This window comes from Bombina bombina, chromosome 2 (assembly GCF_027579735.1).
Source record: "Bombina bombina isolate aBomBom1 chromosome 2, aBomBom1.pri, whole genome shotgun sequence".
Classification (NCBI taxonomy): domain Eukaryota; kingdom Metazoa; phylum Chordata; class Amphibia; order Anura; family Bombinatoridae; genus Bombina; species Bombina bombina.
In genome coordinates, this window is record NC_069500.1 from 1000500056 (window position 1) to 1000519497 (window position 19442).

Sequence of the window (19442 nt, forward strand, 5' to 3'; positions counted from 1 at the left end):
CCTCCCACGTCTGGTTGCCAGAATCAAGCAGGAGAGAGCTTCAGTGATTCTAATAGCACCTGCGTGGCCACGCAGGACTTGGTATGCAGACCTGATGGACATGTCATCTGTTCCACCGTGTACTCTGCCAATGAGGCAGGACCTATTAATCCAAGGTCCGTTCAAGCATCCAAATCTAATTTCTCTGCGTCTGACTGCTTGGAGATTGGAAGCCTGATTCTATCAAAGTGTGGTTTCTCTGAGTCGGTCATTGATATCCTGATTCAGGCTAGAAAGCCTTTTACCAGGAAAATCTATCATAAGTTTTGGCACAAATATCTTTGTTGGTGTGAATCCAAGGGTTACTCATGGAGTAAGATTAGGATTCCTAGAATTTTGTCCTTTCTCCAAGAAGGATTGGAGAAAGGATTATCAGCTAGTTCCTTAAAGGGACAAATATCTGCTCTGTCAATTCTTTTACACAAACGTCTGGCAGATGTTACAGACGTTCAAGCATTTAGTCAGGCCTTGGTCAGGATCAAGCCTGTATTTAAACCTGTTGCTCCGTCATGGAGCCTAAACTTGGTTCTTAAAGTTCTTCAAGGGGTCAGTTTGAACCTATGCATTCCATAGATATTAAGCTTCTATCTTGGAAAGTTTTGTTTTTAGTAGCTATCTCTTCGGCTCGAAGAGTTTCTGAGTTAACTGCTTTACAGTGTGACTCACCTTACCTAGTTTTCCATGCAGATAAGGTGGTTTTGCGTACCAAACCTGGGTTTCTTCCTAAGGTTGTTTCTAATAGGAATATCAATCAGGAGATTGTTGTTCCTTCTCTGTGTCCTAATCCTTCATCAAAGAAGGAACGTCTTTTGCACAATCTTGATGTGGTTCGTGCTTTAAAGTTCTACTTACAAGCAACTAAACATCTTCATTGTTTGTTGTTTATTCTGGTAAACGGAGAGGTCAAAAGGCTACGGCTACCTCTTTTTCCTTTTGGCTGAAAAGCTTCATCCGTTTGGCTTATGAGACTGCTGGCCAGCAGCCTCCTGAAAGAATTACTGCTCATTCTACTAGAGCAGTGGCTTCCACATGGGCTTTTAAAAATGAGGCTTCTCTTGAACAGATTTGTAAGGCGGCGACTTGGTCTTCGCTTCATACTTTTTCCAAATTTTCCAAATTTGATACTTTTGCTTCTTCGGGGGCTATTTTTGGGAGAAAGGTTCTACAAGCAGTGGTGCCTTCCGTTTAAGGTACCTGTCTTGTCCCTCCCTTCATCCGTGTCCTAAAGCTTTGGTATTGGTATCCCATAAGTATGGATGAATCCGTGGACTCGATACATCTTACAAGAGAAAACAGAATTCATGCTTACCTGATAAATTTCTTTCTCTTGTGATGTATCGAGTCCACGGCCCGCCCTGTCTATTTAAGACAGGTAGTATATTTTTATTTAAAAAACTTCAGTCACCACTGCACCCTATAGTTTCTCCTTTTTCGTCCTAGCCTTCGGTCGAATGACTGGGGGGTGGAGCTAAGGGAGGAGCTATATGGACAGCTCTGCTGTGGGTGCTCTCTCTGCCACTTCCTGTAGGGAAGGAGAATATCCCATAAGTATGGATGAATCCGTGGACTCGATACATCACAAGAGAAAGAAATTTATCAGGTAAGCATAAATTCTGTTTTTCTATCTGAATCATGAAAGAAACATTTTGGGTTTAGCGTCCCTTTAATGTGCCTGTTTGTGTGCAAGCTCCTGTGCATGGTACATCTCCGCCACTCTGCATAACCTTTGCCAGTTTAAAGGGACACTAAACCCACGTTTTTTCTTTCATGATTCAGATAGAGCATGCAATTTTAAGCAACTTTCTAATTTACTCCTATTATCAATTTTTCTTTGTTCTCATGTTATCTTGATTTGAAAAAGCAGTAATAGAAGGTTAGGAGCCGGCCCATTTTTAGTTTAGCACCTTGGTAGAGCTGCTGATTGGTTTGCTACATTTAGCCACAAATCAGCAAGTGCTACCCATGTGCTGAACAAAAAATGGTCCGGCTCTAAAGCTTACAGTACTGCTTTTTCAAATCAAGATAGCATGAGAACAAAGAAAAATTGATAATAGGAGTAAATTATAAAGGTGCTTAAAATCTCATGCTCTATCTGAATCATGAAAGAAAAAAATTGGGTTTAGTATCCCTTTAACAAGGGAATGAGGACAAAATGCAGAAAACCAAATGTGTTTAGAACAGTAGTGCGCAAAAATGACTGTTTTCAGCATTTCCAATAAGCTCATGGTCACCCAAAAGATAATTGTTGTAATAGTACATTCTGTAAAGGACACCCAGAGGAGCCTTGGACATTTTGCTGTATTCTCTCATCATTGGAATGCAAATGTAAAAGGGCTAAAGTTATCTCTTTCTCATCTATAGGCCTCTCAGTGAGGAAGAAATAGCCGATTTAAAAGAGAGGCATTATGAATCAATTACAGAGCGACAGAAGATAGATGATATCAAGCTTCAAGATGAGGTAAGACAGAGCACAAATAAACATAAGAAATGTTAATAAAAACATTTACAGTTTTTGTTTATATTCTCAATAACACGCAGTTCTTTAGCAAGGTATATGGTATTTTTTTTATATATGCACAAGTGCTACACAAATCAAATAGACTTCTTCCTTCCTAAGGATAGAAATGAGCACAAGCAACTCCTGAACTTCATCTGTTAGTTGCAGATAACAGCTACTTGCTGCAAATGGTAAGGTAGAGTTGTTGTGTATGATAGTTGTTAAAGGGCCACTTTTATTTATTTATATATTACTAGTCCTAAAGCCCGTTGACACGGGCCGTGTTATTCCCATTCTCTCTCTCCCTCTCCCTCCCATTCTCTCTCCCTCCCATTCTCTCTCCCTCCCATTCTCTCTCCCTCCCATTCATTCTCCCTCCCATTCATTCTCTCTCCCATTCATTCTCTCTCCCATTCTCTCTCCCATTCTCTCTCCCATTCTCTCTCTCTCTCTCCCATTCTCTCTCTCCCATTCTCTCTCTCCCATTCTCTCTCTCCCATTCTCTCTCTCCCATTCTCTCTCTCCCATTCTCTCTCTCCCATTCTCTCTCTCCCATTCTCTCTCTCCCATTCTCTCTCTCCCATTCTCTCTCTCCCATTCTCTCTCTCCCATTCTCTCTCTCTCTCTCTCTCTCTCTCTCTCTCTCTCTCTCTCTCTCTCTCTCTCTCTCTCTCTCTCTCTCTCTCTCTTGCTTTCTCTCTCTCTCTCTCTCTCTCTCTCTCTGTCCTCGCGCGCCTCTTACAGCTGAGCTGCTGCCGGGTCCTCGCGCGCCTCTTACAGCTGAGCTGCTGCCGGGTCCTCGCGCGCCTCTTACAGCTGAGCTGCTGCCGGGTCCTCGCGCGCCTCTTACAGCTGAGCTGCTGCCGGGTCCTCGCGCGCCTCTTACAGCTGAGCTGCTGCCGGGTCCTCGCGCGCCTCTTACAGCTGAGCTGCTGCCGGGTCCTCGCGGCAAGAGTTTGTCTGAACTGCGCATGACGGCTTCAGACAAACTCTTGTCTTTTATTATATAGGATTATTATTATTATTATTCTTAAAATTATATATATAATTAAAGTTCCTGTTTAATTTTAGTAACAGGTAGAATGGATAACTGCCTGTTCTATTTTTGGTGCTTTATTTTACAAATGTTTTCTCAAGTGCATATTTACCTGTATTTTATCTTCTATATTTATTTGTATATAGTGTAGTAATGCTAATTAGCCCTAGCCATATATCAAAATAACCAACAAACTGACATATGATGCAGAATTTTTAGGATTCAGACTAGTAACTTGCATTATATAACACACACACACTATTTCCCCCCTCAACAGAAGTGCAGGTATTAATAATATATTTGAGCTATAAGCATGTTCCCTTAGGGGAACTCTCACTTCCTGTGCAAAAAAGATTACTGCACTTCGGATTGGGACTAGAGAACAAAACATCGTGTGTGAGCACCTAGAATTTGTTGACCTGATCATCCCCTGGCTCACATCAGCACATTCTCATAGCTAGTGAAATATTTAAGAGGTGCTTTAAACATGCTAAATTAATGATGGGCTTCCAGACAGAGCAGAGCGACCAGTGGGTAGTAGCACATGAGACCGTTTGCTAGGTTCATTAGCAATTCAGATTTGGAGAGCTGCATCTTGAAATAAGATTTTTAACATACAATTCTATCATCCTAAAGATATTTTCTTCACTGATCTGTTCTTTGAAGAATGATGTTTAGACATAAATAAATGTGCATGTAAATGTTAAAGAAAAATGCACATTAAAACATTTTGTCATTTGTGACAGTCCAGAATGTATGTAGGTTAAGGGTCACCCTAGGTACTGAGAAATCTGCTGCCTTTGTCCACCTATTTGTTGCTCATATTTGCCTCTATCTGTTTCTCACAAACTACTGAACAGATAATTATTGACTTTTTCCTGCCAGACACAAATACAACCATATAACAGTGATTATCCCCATCTGTAAGACTCTTTTAGACCAGCTTTAACCATTTCTATCTTCTTGGAATACATGGGAGCTGCATAGTATCATTTCAAAATCATTAAAGGGATACTAAGCCCAATTAGTTTTTCTTTAATGATTGACAGAGCATGCAATTTTAAGCACCTTTCTAATTTACTCCTTTAATTTTTCTTTTCTCTTGCTATCTTTATTTAAAAAGCAGGAATGTAAAGCTTAGGAGCCAGCACATTTTTGGTTAAGAATCTGGGTTATGCTTGCTTATTGGTGGCTAAATGTAGCCACCAATAAGCTAGCACTATCCAGGGTGCTGAACCTAAAATGGGCCGGCTATTAAAGGGATACTAACCCCAATGTTTTTTTATTTCATGATTCAGATAGAGCATGCAATTTTAAGCAACTTTCTCATTTACTCCTATTATCAATTTTTCTTTGTTCTCATGTTATCTTGATTTGAAAAAGCAGTAATGAAATGTTAGGAGCCGGCCCATTTTTAGTTCAGCACCTGGGTAGCGCTTGCTGATTGGTTTGCTACATTTAGCCACAAATCAGTACTGCTTTTTTTGAAATCAAGATAGCATGAGAACAAAGAAAAATGTATAATAGGAGTAAATTAGAAAGGTGCTTAAAATCTCATGCTCTATCTGAATCACGAAAGAAAAAAAATTGGGTTTAGTATCCCTTTTAAGCTTTACATTCTTTTAAAATAAAGATAGCAAGAGAACAAAGACAAAATAATGCAGTAAATTAGAAAGGTGCTTAAAATTGCATGCTTTATCTGAATCATTAAAGAAAAAATTTGGGCTTAGTACATGTATACCCCGCTCATATAGCGGGTTAGGGACCGGAGCCCCACTGTAAAGTGAAAACCGACTTAAAGTGAAACAAGGCGGTTTTAGCTTTTGTTTCACTTGCCAGTGTGTTTAAAAACTTGAAAACATGTTTGAACTAATATATATTAGGGGTGCAATTGCGCTACATTTAGTTTAACACTAGCACAGCACAGTATTCAATTAGTATTCAAATACTGTACTTGTAAAATAGTGACAATAACTGTAGTAAAATTTGCCAGACTATAACACTAAGACACAGATTGCACTGTAATGATGTAAACGGAGTGAACTGCGCATAACAAAATGGTGCCAGTCACTTTTCTCGCAATCTCCACAAAGCGCTGTATTAGTGTATTAGCTGTAATAATACTGTTTCACTCTTCAGTTAAAGTAATGAGTTTTACAAAGTATCCGCCAAGTACACCTTTTACACAATACCACATTCTCATTTAGCCTTGAGAACTGTTCTTGATGCAACTGGTTATACCAATTTTATTTTAACATGTTTTACCCGCAGTGATCTACAAAAGAAAATCATGTTCCAGTATATGATTAACCCTTTAGGTGTGGATGACATGTGGTTGTCATCCGTACAATATATTTCATGATCGGGAGTGGGTTGCTTTCAGAGCTCATCTTAGCCCCGCCCTTGCACTTACTCCACATCCCTGGAGGTCTAGTGCTCCTCTATCACTTGTGGGAGCCACTATGTGCAGATCAAAATTACATAACTATACCAAAGGCCCTTATAAGAATACCCTTTTTCTTTTACTATAGTTTAGGGGGAAATGCACACACTATTGTTTATAACCTTGTTTATTAAAACTTGAATTTGCTGCAGGTTTCTCACTTGTCATGATATATACATAAAATAATGGTATAGTTTGAATCTGCTGGCTCTCCTAAATAAAACAGTATGTGTGTAATTATCTTGCTGAAAAATGGCCTAGAGTAGGTCTTAAATGTGAGCAGCATTTCCAAACTGCAAAACAGCTCAGGGGTGGAAATAGCTTAGCAGTTAAAGTTAAACGTAACCCTTTTTGTGAAAATGTCTCAACACTTTACATCAGGTTTGATATTAATCATAATTATTTAACTTTAAGGAGATAGAATGCCTCCCAGAAGTTTGTAGATGGCAATTTCTGAAAAAAAAATCTATATTAACTGTAGTGCAAAGATTTAACTATTTCAATGAACATGTGCACTATAGTCCAACGATAATCATTAGCGCTGCAGAATCTGTTGGCACCTTTCAAATAACTAATAAGTATAATTGTAATTTGAATGCAGTCACAGCATCCAATGCATTTAATAGTAAAGTAAACCTGTCCTCTTTTTTTTATGTACAACTATATACTGACATATATCTATTTTATTTTAAATAGTTAGTTACTCTGTATAATCTGATTTTATTTATTCTGTAGCCCCCGATTTTAATTGAAGAACTGTGAGTGAACTCTAAAGTGACAAAACAGACATCATTGAGTAGGTTGCTAGCTATGGTCTGGCATGGCTAAGCAGTGCAGTGTTCAGAGGGATTTGTTGCTAATGTACTAAAAATCTGCATGTGCCATCTGCGTGCTTAAACTTTATGTATCTGTAAGGTGGGATCCTTAAAGGAACACTGAACCCAAATTTTTTTCTTTCGGGATTCAGATAGAGCATGCAATTTTAAGCAACTTTCTAATTTACTCCTGTTATCAATTTTTCTTCATTCTCTTGCCATACTTATTTGAAAAAGAAGACATCTAAGTTAAGGAGCCGGCCCATTTTTTGGTCCGAACCCTGGATAGCACTTGTTTATTGGTGGGTGAATTTATCCACCAATCAGCAAGAACACCCCAGGTTGTTCACCAAAAATGGGCTGGCATCTTAACTTACATTCTTGCTTTTCAAATAAAGATACCAAGAGAATGAAGAAAATTTGATAATAGGAGTAAATTAGAAAGTTGCTTAAAATTGCATGCTCTATCTGAATCATGAAAGAAAACATTTGGGTTCAGTGTCCCTTTAATTATGTGCTGCAAGATGTCCTGTCATGACAAAATGCAAATGTGACACCTCAAAATGTTTGTTTGTGTCTGAATAGTATCACTCAGGAAGTTGCTCTTTGACATTTACATATCTAGATTCTCCTCGCAACTCTGCCAGATAACATAGCATGTGGGTAAGGAGCTCTGAGGCAAATGGCTGGCAAACCTGTTATATCTCTCTTTATACTGTGCTCTTGCTATTTTATGTGTTTATATGTAGTCACCCAGCAAGACCGTGAATACCTGGTAAGCAGACACTTTTTACCCAATGATCTGTTGCTTGTTATCATCCTCAGCTGTTGCCATCTTGATTCATGAATACTGCCAACTTCCTCAGAACCCACCATATTTGATTTTGCTATTGAAATGTGAGGATAATGCTGGCGTGTAAATGTTGACATTAAAATCAGCAACTTAAAAGGACATGCAATTTTAAGCTAATTTCTAATTTACACCCTGGATAGTAGTGCTTGCTTATTGGTGGTTACATTTTAGCCACCAATAAGCATGCGTTAACCAAAAATGGGCCAGCTCCTAAACTTTACATTTCTGCTTTTTAAATTAAAGATACCAAGAGAACAAAGAAAATTTGATAATAGGAGTAAATTAGACAGTTGCTTAGAATTGCATTCTCTATCTAAATCATTAAAGAATAAAAATTGGGTTTAATATCACTTTAATGGGCAGATGTTTTAACTTTTTTTTTTGTGTGTGTGTAGGTTTGCATTTGAGTATTAAAATGTGTGCTCTATCAAACAATGCTTTGTGCAGAGCACATCAATAGAAAGCAATGTACCAAACTGAACCTGCACTTACTTTTTCATATTAGTCAACATCTTACTAACACGTTATTTGAGTTACTGATTTAAAATGAAATCAAGGTCATGTTACAAAGTGCATATTAGAGACCATTTCTGTTGTGGATTAAATGTATGTTTTAATTTCTTGTCTTGTCATTATTTTATTTGCATGTCTTTTTTTTTTATTTCTTAAACCATTTTCTTTTCTAATTTAGAGGACAGATAGACAGGTTCTGATTTTGTTAACCCTTATTGTTTTGTTCATACACAGTTAGCCTTACAAGAGGAGAAGTTAAGACTAGAAGAAGAGGCATTATATGCTGCACAACGTGAAGCAGCCAGGGCTGCCAAGCAAAGAAAGATTTTGGAGGTGAGGGGACACAGGCCCCAATTGCATATCTTAGTTCATGTAGTATAAGTTCTGATATCCTTTCATGCAACCCCTAATTCTTGTGCTGCCCACTGCATGTTGTTTTATTGTCAGCTCGAGAGTATACTTTTGACCTTTTTTTTCTCCCATGCTTTTATAGAACCATATCTGTATTGGTAGGTATGGACACTGGATTAGGTAGAAATGCCTCCCAAAAATATGAGAGGAGTAGAAACCCCCTACATATAATCTTCCCCTTCCTGCTTGACTCAGTTTGGTTTCTACCTATTTGAAGTACGGTAGGTTGAGTTGGAGCCCTACCAAAGCCAAATTGGTTATTTAGCTCAGATGAAGAAAGAGAAGATAATTCTGCTTAGTACAAAGACACTCACTGCTGCCTTGGTCCACTAATTCCTTCATAGTTGTTGGGACCTCCACTAGTGGCCGTGCAATGCCAACATAGACAATCTTATACACCTGTGAGGAGTCTCTCTGGCATATTTTCTTAGTGGTATGTCTCTTCCAAGGATAGCTTCACTCCAAAGAGAGCCTTTCGAGTGAAACTATCCTTGGAAGAGTTCAGCACCACTACATACATACTAATATTTAGCATAAGGAGAAGCTGAAGCAGGCTGTGTCCTCATCTAGAAAGAAAGTTTGTTTGATTCAACAGTAGCCTGTGCTATAAGTTTTTTCTATATAACAATTGTTTTCTCAGTGGATTTATGGTGTCTGGCTTTCTATAAAAGGGGACCCAGTACCCTAACAGACAGTGTGATCCTGCAGGAGCAGGCAAGGCATTGTTTGGGATCTTAGCTTGCACTGTGTTTGCTTTTTAGCATACACTGTGCTGATCAAATGATCAAATCCTCCGGAATACACGTTATGAATCAGATTCCTTTTATTTGTCTTAATTGAGAAAATGTATGACCCTATTTCTCGCTACTATACTATAGTTTTGTATATCCTTTGGGCGATATCCTTTGGACAGATTGATGTTGTCCCTTTTAAATATTTGGTAATGCAATTTTGATGTTGTTTTAAATTGCTTTTGTGCACAGGGAATTCCACCTTTATAAATTCCCAATTTCTCTGTAAAATCTTAGTTGTGTTCTGAAGGTTCATGCTTTGAACTGCTGCACTAAGTTTCTGTCTATAAATGTATTTTCTTTTAAGACTGTCTTGTTGGCAGCTCTTTCCTCAGCTAGTCATACATCTGAGATGGGCAAGTTTTTCAGAAATCTCCATTCCTGATGAAAGTGTTTTTTGTTTGTTTTTTCTTGGGATTTGATTTCTAGGAATGTGGTTCCTTTATTCTAGGCATTTAGAAATGTATTTCAAAATTAAGATCCAGTATGAATATTGAGGAGCCAGTCACACACAGACAATGATATAAGTCTAGATATATAAAATAATCTAAAACAGTTAGGAGCCAGGTCCTGTATTTTACCATGCCCTTTCTTCATCTTGTTCAAATACTAGGAACTGGAAATATGCTCTTCTTTGTAGGAATGATGTCATCAAAGCTCTTAGATATTTGACTCCCTATTCCAATCCCTCAGAAGTACAATATATTTTTTTTTCTTTTTGTTTTTTGCTTTTTTTAAGCCATCCCAATTAATTTAAAGTTCAGTTTGAAATAGCAACCCCATTCAAATTATGTAAGCAATAGGGACATGTACAATGTCATTATTTGATTTAAAATCACATTTTTAAACTATGAAACTGCATCACAATGTTTATTGATTGCATTGAGCATTTAGTGAAATGTAATCTATAAAATTACACACAATGTGCAATGTAACCTGTGTAAATGCATATTCCTATGCACCATGTATCTTTTGCTTCCATGATGGTCTGTAAAATCAACTACACAATTGCCGTAAAATTTTGTGAAACAACTTTCTTACGATTTGTGTGTTTTAATAAGGTTTTTCTGTGATATTGTATGCTGGAGTTATGCAAAATGTTGTTATTCGGCATTCATTAGTGAAACGAATGGCAAAAAAGACACTGGTCTGCAGCATTCATCTAATATTGGCACCAGATTTATTAGGGTAAAAATGCAATACACAAATATCTGTGAAAATACAAAAGATACACATAACAATGAGCAGCATTTATACGTCACTATACACATTTCAAAGCAGTCGTTAATTAACATTGTTGATGCCTGTTTCATAGTTTAAAAATGTGATTTGTAGTTACACACGGATACACACCTTGGCTTAAGTCACTAGTGAAGATGATTCTTTTAAGAGGGTCTAGAAGAGGAAACCCAGCTCTTCTGAATTCCATTTCTCCTCCCTAAAAGGCACCAAAACCAGACAGCTTTTTCTCCTGCCCAGCAGACAGGAGAAGATGAACTGTGATCAATACTAATGGTTCCAGTGGGGATGATGTCAGGAATCCTTTCCTCTTGTCAGATTTTTACTGACAGCTCTCCTCATAGTGCCTGCATTGTCTCCTTGGCAGTTTACATTTGTCTGCGTTTTGTATTTCTATTTTCCTTTTTTTTTTTTTTTTTAAGCATTTATGTTTTATATCACAGCTTTACAAATATTTTCTGTCATCTTATTACTATGCAGTGCAAATTCAATTCCTTTACTTTTCATATAAGAGTTCTTTAAATTGGCCCAAAATGGCTTTGTATACAGCTGGAGGGAGTTTTGTTTGCTGGCACCCACACACACACAGACAGATGAGAGAGCGAGAGATGCTAAGAGCATGGTTGGCCAAAAAAGCTAGCTTTGTTACAGTCAGATGTGTTTTTCTGGGTGTGGAATTTCAAACTCCCAACAACATGGTATCCATGAGGACAGACAAGATGTAATAGTTTTTTCCATATGTTTGAAGTTTTCAGAAGGAACAAGATTATAGTCTGTTGGACATTAGATAAAGTGAAAAATCCAAGCTTTTATTTGCACAGTGGAATGACAAGATGGACACATTTCTTTAAGATGTACATAGCAAGTCTCAATCACTAACAAACCCTCAGCATTCACTAACAGGCAGTCTCTTAGTCAACCCCAAAGGCAATTCATTTCAACCAATGCAAACATGACAATATGAGGTACTACCATGGGCGATGAATATGTCAAAAGTTTCTGTCCTAAAGGAGCCTGAATAACAATAAATCTTCTGGAATTGAGGGCAATAAAATTCTCTTCTGCACTGTACTTCTATTTTCCAGGGATTGCCAGTCATAATTTACTCCTATAACAAAGCAGCTGTAGCCAACATAAAATACCAAAATGGTATAAAAAGTTGTCAGACAGTATATAATCAGATTTCCTAACAAGGTTTCCTATTCAGCCAGGAGAGTGGAAACTTAACAAGATTGTTTCCTTCTTAATACAAGGAGAGTCCACGTCTTCATTCCTTATTGTTGGGAAATACTGAACCTGGCCACCAGGAGGAGGCAAAGACACCCCAGCCAAAAGCCCAAATACCTCCCCCACTTCCCCTATCCCCCAGTCATTCTTTGCCTTTTGTCACAGGAGGATGGAAGAGAAGTGTCAGAAGATTTCAGACACTATATGCCTTTCGTTATAGAACTGGAGTTTTAAGTAGTCTTGACAGCCTCTCAGTGAGAGCATTGACAAAAGTTAGAGTCTAGAGATGCAGGGAGAGTCTTTCTGCGAACCCGTCCAGACTGCCTGCTAATAGCTCCTTAAGCATCCAGTGTTGACAAGTTTCACTGTCTGCTTCTTCACTCAAGTCCATGTCATGAGCGATGCTACAAAATTGTCACACTTGAGAGGCTGTGTTTCAGTTCCACAGCACGGATTCTGGTAATATCGTTTCAATTTTTACTTATGTTGAAATTGCTGAAGACAGGGTCACAGTGTGACTCCTTTTTATCGTTCTAGAATCCTGGGTTAATATCTGCTGAGGGAGGTTTTTGAACAGTGGGGATTATTCAAATGTGTTCTTTTGATTTATGCTGCTTTATGTGAGATTTATTTTTGGACTCATAGACTGTTAGGCGGTAACGGAACATACAGGTATTTCACTTTAAGCGCTGCCCAGCTTGATAGCACTGGCGCCCTTTTTCTCATGGCAGGGGCAGTCCTGCATTGCACAACAGGTGACCGGGTGTGGTCACACTTGTTTTCTCTTTCCTGACCGAGCTAGCTGTCGGAGAGGTCGCTTCTTCTCTTGGTGCCTGGGTCTAGGAGGTAGTGAGTGACCCAGTCATTGGGGGTATATAGGTGCCGTTTTTGAGAAAAAATAGAGTTAATTTATTTGTATCCTACTGTTAGCGCAAGCTATGGAGGATCCTGATATGCTTGAGGGTACTCCCTCTATTCCTAATAATAATACCTGCCTATATTGTGAGGAGGCCTTGGTGTGCCCGCCCACTCAACTATGTTCCATATGCATCAACAAGGTTATTTTGTCTTAGAAGGTTAACCCCTTTAGTACGTAGCCGTTCACCTCTGAGGACTCGCCAATCCGCGAGGTGCGTACCCATCAATCATCTCCATTGTCTCATACAGCTTCCCGTAGCACGCCTGATCCTCCATCTGGAGGGAGCCTTTTTCCATCAGACTTTACGGCGCAGTTAAAGACGGTGGTGTCTAAGGCCCTTAGTGCTTTACTTTGCCCTGCTAAGTGCAAGCAAAAGGTTAAACATAGCTCTCCGGTCCTGGGGACATCCAATGATTTACTTGATTTGTCTGCTTTTCAGGTATCTCAGGATGGGTCACACTCTGAGTCTTCAGAGGGTGAAATTTCTGGATCGGAGTCTGCTACCTCTAGGCCTCCAGATGCGGAGGAACCAGCCTTTGGATTTAAGATTGAACACTTACATTTTCTTCTAAAGGAGGTTCTGTCTACATTAGAGGTTCCAGAGGCCAAGTTGCCTGATGAACCTTTGATCCCTAAATTAGACAGAGTGTACGAGGATAGGGTAGCGCCGCTAACTTTTCCTATACCCGTAAAAATGGTGAATATTATTAAGAGTGAATGGGATAGAATTGGGTATTCCTTTTTTTCTTTGTCTGCCTTTAAAAAATTGTTCCCGGCCCGGACTCTCAGCTAGAGTTGTGGGGTTCTGTCCCTAAGTTGGATGGTGCTTTCTCCACGTTAGCTAAGCATACTACTATCCCTCTTGAGGATAGCTTGTCTTTCAGAGAGCCGATGGATAAAAAAATGGAAACTTTTCTCAGGAAAATGTTTCAGCATATGGGATATTTATTTCAACAGGCAGCGGCTGTTGCCTCGGTTGCTGGAGCTACGGCCTACTGGTGCAACTCCTTAGTGGAAATGATCGAGGTGGAGGGTCCCCTCGACGTTATTCAGGAAAGAATTAAGGCTTTGAGAATTGATCATTCTTTTATATGTGATGCAAACATGCAGATTATTTGCCTGCATGCTCAAATCTCTGGTTTCTCAGTACAGACGCGTCGGGCGCTCTGGCTGAAGTCCTGGTTTGCGGCATGACTTCTAAGTCTAGACTACTTTCTCTCCCCTTTAAGGGAAACATTTTATTTGGTCCAGGCCTGGACTCCATTATCTCCATGGTTACTGGGGGCAATGGTGCCTTCCTACTGCAGGATAAAAAGAACAATGCTATGGGACAAGGATCTAACTTTTTCGGTTCCTTTCGTTCTGAAAAGTCCCAACGTCAGCAGTCCTCCTCTAAGCCTGAGCAAACCAAGAGCACTTGGAAGCCGGCTCAATCCTGGAATAAATCCAAGGAGAACAAGAAGCCTGCCGAGAACAAGTCGGCATGAAGGGGCGGCCCTATCCAAAGCTGGATTGTGTAGGGGGCAGACTGTCACTGTTTTCAGATGCTTGGTTCAGGGACGTGCAGGATCTGTGGGTCCTGGAGGTCATAACTCAGGGATACAAGATAGGTTTCAAATCTCATATTCCCAAGGGCAGATTTCTTCTCTGTCTTTAAAGCCAGAAAAGAGGGAAGCCTTTCTGGGGTGCGTGAGGGATCTGTCCTCCTTAGGGGTCATTGTCCCTGTTCCTATCGCAGAAAGAGGTTTGGGATATTACTCAAACCTGTTTGTGGTCCCAAAGAAGGAGGGAACATTCCGCCCAATTCTGGACCTAAAGTGCTTAAACAAGTTTCTAAATGTCCCCTCTTTCAAGGTCCATTCTTCCTCTAGTTCAGGAAGGACAGTTCCTGACCACTATAGATCTAAAGGATGCCTACCTTCATGTTCCAATCCACAGGGACCACTTCCAGTTCCTGATTTTTGCGTTCCTGGATCAGCACTTCAAGTTCATTGCACTTCCGTTTGGTCTAGCTACGGCCCCAAGAATCTTCACAAAGGTTCTGGGAGCTCTCCTGGCTTGTCGCCAGAACTTAAGGTATAGCAGTAGCTCCCTACTTGGATGACATTCTGGTTCAAGTGCCATCCTTTCATCTAGCAGAAGACCATTTGGTTTTTCTTCTCTCTCTTCTTCGTTCACATGGATGGAAGATAAACTTAGAGAAGAGTTCTCTCATCCCATACCTGGGCACTATAATAGATTCAGTATCCATGAGGATATTTCTAACCAACCAGAGACGGTGCAAACTAGCTTCGGCATGTCTTGCCCTCTGGACCTCCTTAAGGCCATCTGTGGCTCAGTGTATGGAGGTAATTGGTCTCATGGTGTCCAGCATGGACATAATTCCTTTTGCAAGGTTCCGTCTCAGACCGCTACAGCTGTACATGCTGAGGCACTGGAACGGCAATCATTCGGATCTGTCTCAGCTGATTTCCCTGGACAACCAGTCCAGAGAATCAGCTCTCTTGGTGACTCTGTCCGGATCTGTCCCTAGGGACATCCTTTCTAAGATCATCCTGAGAGATTGTGACTACAGATGCGAGCCTCTCAGGATGGGGAGCTGTTTGGGGTGCCAAGAAGGCACAGGCCCTGTGGTCACAGGAGGAAAGCTCCCTCCCAATCAACATTTTGGAACTTCGAGTAATCTACAATGCTCTGAAGGCTTGGCCTCTTCTGGGTTCAGCCCAGTTAATCAGATTCCAATTGGATAATATAACCTTGGTGGCTTACATCAACCATCAAGGGAGAACGAGAAGCTCCCTAGCTATGAGGGAAGTATCTCAGATTCTGGAGTCGGTGGAGGCCCACGGCTGTTTGCTGTCAGCGATCCACATTCCGGGTGTGGACAACTGGGAAGCGGACTTTCTCAGCAGACAATCCTTTCATCCGGGGGAATGGTCTCTCCATCCCAAAGTGTTTGCAGAGATATGGTTCAGGTGGGGGACGCCAGAGATATATTTCTTGGCATCTCGTCTCAATACCAAACTACCCAGATATGGGTCGAGGTCCAGGGATCCTCAGGCGGAGCTAATAGATGCATTAGCGGTGCCTTGGAGGTTCGATCTAATCTACCTTTTTCCTCCTTTACCACTCCTTCCTCTATTAGCACCCCGCATCAAGTAGGAGCAAGCGTTAGTAATAATGATTGCTCCATCGTGGCCGCGAAGGACGTGGTTCGCGGATCTAGTGAGGATGTCATCTACTTCTCCTCCTTGGAGGTTACATTGTCGCATTTGTTCATCAAAATCTAGATTCTCTGAGGCTGACTGCGTGGAGATTGAACGCTTAGTCCTTGCCAAGAGAGGGTTTTCTGAGAGGGCTATTGATGCTCTCATTCAAGCTCGTAAGCCGGTTACTCGTCGCATCTATCATAAGGTGTGAAGAACCTACTTATTCTGGTGTGAAGAACGTGGATTTCCTTGGCATAAAGTTAAGGTTGCCAGGATTCTGATGTTTCTCCAGGATGGTCTGGAGGAGGGTCTTTCAGCCAGTTCCCTGAGGGGACAGATTTCAGCCTTGTCTGTTTTACTGCACAAGAGCCTCTCTGAGCTTCCAGATGTTCAGTCCTTTAAGGCTCTGATTAGGATCAGACCTGTGTTCAGATCTTCGGCTCCCCCTTGGAGTCTGAATCTGGTTCTTAAGGTTTTGCAACGGGCTCCAGATGAGCCTATGCATGAAATCGATATTAATTTGTTGTCCTGGAAAGTTCTTTCTACTGGCTATTTCTTCGGCTGTATCTGAGTTTGCCACTTTGCAATGTGAGCCTCCTTATCTGGTGTCCCATTCGGATAAGGCTGTCCTACCTACTAAGTTAGGGTTTCTCCCTAAAGTCATGTCAGACGGCAACATCAGTCAAAAGATTGTGGTCCCTTCCTTGTGTCTTAATCCTTCCTCTTCGAAGGAACGTTTACTTCATAATTTGGACATGGTTGGTGCCATGAAGTTTTATCTTCAAGCTATTAAGGATTTTAGACAAGCTTCTTCCTTATTTGTGGCATACTCTGGGAAACGTAAGGGTCTCTTCGACTACCTTATCTTTTTGGTTGAGGAGTCTCATCCGCTTAGCCTATGAGACAGCAGGACATAGACTTCCTCATAGAATTACGGCTCATTCTACTTAAGCAGTGGCTTAATCTTGGGCCTTTAAGAACGAGGCCTCTATGGATCAGATATTTGAGGTGGCTACTTGGTCCTCCTTCCACACTTTTTCTAAATTTTACAAGTTTGATGTTTTTGCTTTAGCTGAAGCAGCCTTCGGGAGAACGTTTTTGCAGGCTGTTGTGCCCTCATATTAGGATCCGCCTCTCTCTTTTGTCCTTCCCATTTTCATTTAGTGTCCTCTAGAGCTTGGGTATATGTTTCCCAACAGTAAGGATTGAAGCCGTGGACTCTCCTTGTATTAAGAAGGAAAACATAAATTATGCTTAACAGGTAATTTCATTTCCTTCTGTACAAGGAGAGTCCACGGCACCCGCCCGTGTTATTCCGATGGGCGGCCCCCTAAATTATAATTTTCTTCTGGCACCTTTTATACCCTGATATTTCTCCTACTGTTCCTTGTTCCCTCGGCAGAATGACTTGGGGATAGGGGAAGTGGGGGAGGTATTTGGGCCTTTGGCTGAGGTGTCTTTGCCTCCTCCTGGTGGCCCGGTTCAATATTTCCCAACAGTAAGGAATGAAGCCGTGGACTCTCCTTGTACAGAAGGAAATTAAATTATCTGGTAAGCATTATTTATGTTTTTCAGGAGATGCTACTAAAGATAGAGGGCTTCATCACAAAATCCTCAATTTCCATTCAGTGTTGTCAGCCAAAATCAGTTTACATGATGGATGCCATCAGCATAGCTTGACATTTTAGCCTATCCCTGGCACCAGATCCTTCAAGACAAACCAGAGGTAATAGCAATTCCACCATACAGACTAAGTCTACCAAGGTTTTGTCTGCTATTTAATCTCAGCAAAGGAGAACCTTGGATTCTTCCCAAGCTCAAAGATCTTTAACCCAAGTACATCTGATTCATCTCAATATTCACCCTATTTATTTACTTGCCTGGCAGTTAATTGACATCATTTGAAAAAGGTAAAACTATGTGATATTAAAATGCTTCATAAAGCAAGGAATCAATGTCTGCTTTTTACAGAGAATGGGAAGCATTTTCTGCATTGATAATTAAGGGAGATGAAACTTAAATTGTAATGTGCATTTAAATTTTGAATAGAAGCATTTTTCCATAACACTTGTATTAGCAAAAAAGCTTCTACTAAGTTACTACTTTTTCGAGTGACATTTGTACAGATGTAGATAAACACCAGCACTGATGGTTCTATGACATTGTGAAGGAAAATCAGATTTATTGTTGCAGATAAACCAAATCCTTCACTGTCTTTGCATAACCATATGAAGGTCTGCTCAGATTGGCATACATTTTTGGTTTATGTCTAAAGCTTTCAGGGTTGATTCAGCATTAAACCACTTTTATTCTTCCTAAATAGTCTCTTGCTTAGCTACACAAGACATGACTCAAGCAGGAAGGGGCGTATTAAACCATTTACCTACCACAGCTTATTTATGGTTCTACTTTTGAATGGATAAACATGTATTGGTGATTTTATTCTTTAGTGTGTCATAGAATTTATTGAAAATATGGCCTTTAAAGAAGGGGCATTCAGACTTAATGGGACATGAAACACAACATTTTCTTTCATGATTTAAGTAGAATATAAAATTTTAAACAACTATCCAGTTCATTTCTATTTTGCTTCATTCTCTTGGTATCATTTGTTGAAAGAGCAGCAATGCATTACTGGTTTCTAACTGAACACATGGGGTAGCCAATGCCGATCGGTAATGAACCATGGATTGCACTCACTGGTCTTTTGAAAAAACGTGCCTTTAATATGACGTTTCGGGGACCGTATCCCCTTCCTCAGTCTGAGGAAGGGGATACAGTCCCCGAAATGTCACATTAAAGGCACGTTTTTTCAAAAGACCAGTGAGTGCAATCCATGGTTCATTGTTATTTGTTTTCTGTTTGCACCCTGGCAATTGGATTTGAAGTGAGAGTGCTCTTCATTCGTTATTGTGTGTGTGTATATATATATATATATATATATATATATATATATATACGGCCACAAATCAGCAGCTAGAACCTAGGTTCTTTGCTGCTCATGAGCTTTCCTAGATAAACCTTTCAGTAAAGGATAACAAAAGGAAGCAAATTAAATAATAGAAGTAAATTGGAAAGTTGTTTAAAATTGTATGCTCTGTCTAAATCATGAATGTCTAATTATGACTTTATTGTCCCTTTAATTAAACACTACTTTAAATAACTTTATGAACTTTTTTTTTTAAGTAAATCTCGTTTGTTGGCATAAGAAAACTTTATTAGCCTACATAGTATAAAATATGTACATTTCTTCTGTTATGTGTGATCAGTCCACGGGTCATCATTACTTCTGGGATATAACTCCTCCCCAACAGGAAATGCAAGAGGATTCACCCAGCAGAGCTGATATAGCTCCTCCCCTCTACGTCAGTCCCAGTCATTCTCTTGCACCCAACGACTAGATAGGATGTGTGAGAGGACTATGGTGATTATACTTAGTTTTTATGACTT

The 19442-nt window shown here is 40.1% G+C and overlaps 1 protein-coding gene across 2 annotated transcripts in view; it reads left to right on the top strand.

The window, feature by feature from the left end:
• AP1AR (adaptor related protein complex 1 associated regulatory protein) overlaps positions 1-19442 on the top strand; it is a 190039-nt gene that overhangs the window by 101757 nt on the left and 68840 nt on the right. Inside the window, exons 5-6 of one of the 2 annotated variants that reach the window (XM_053703552.1) lie at positions 2401-2497; positions 8431-8529. In XM_053703552.1, coding sequence (XP_053559527.1) covers positions 2401-2497; positions 8431-8529 — 196 coding nt within the window. The remainder of the gene's footprint in view (positions 1-2400; positions 2498-8430; positions 8530-19442) is intronic. The other variant, XM_053703553.1, reaches the window with a different exon arrangement.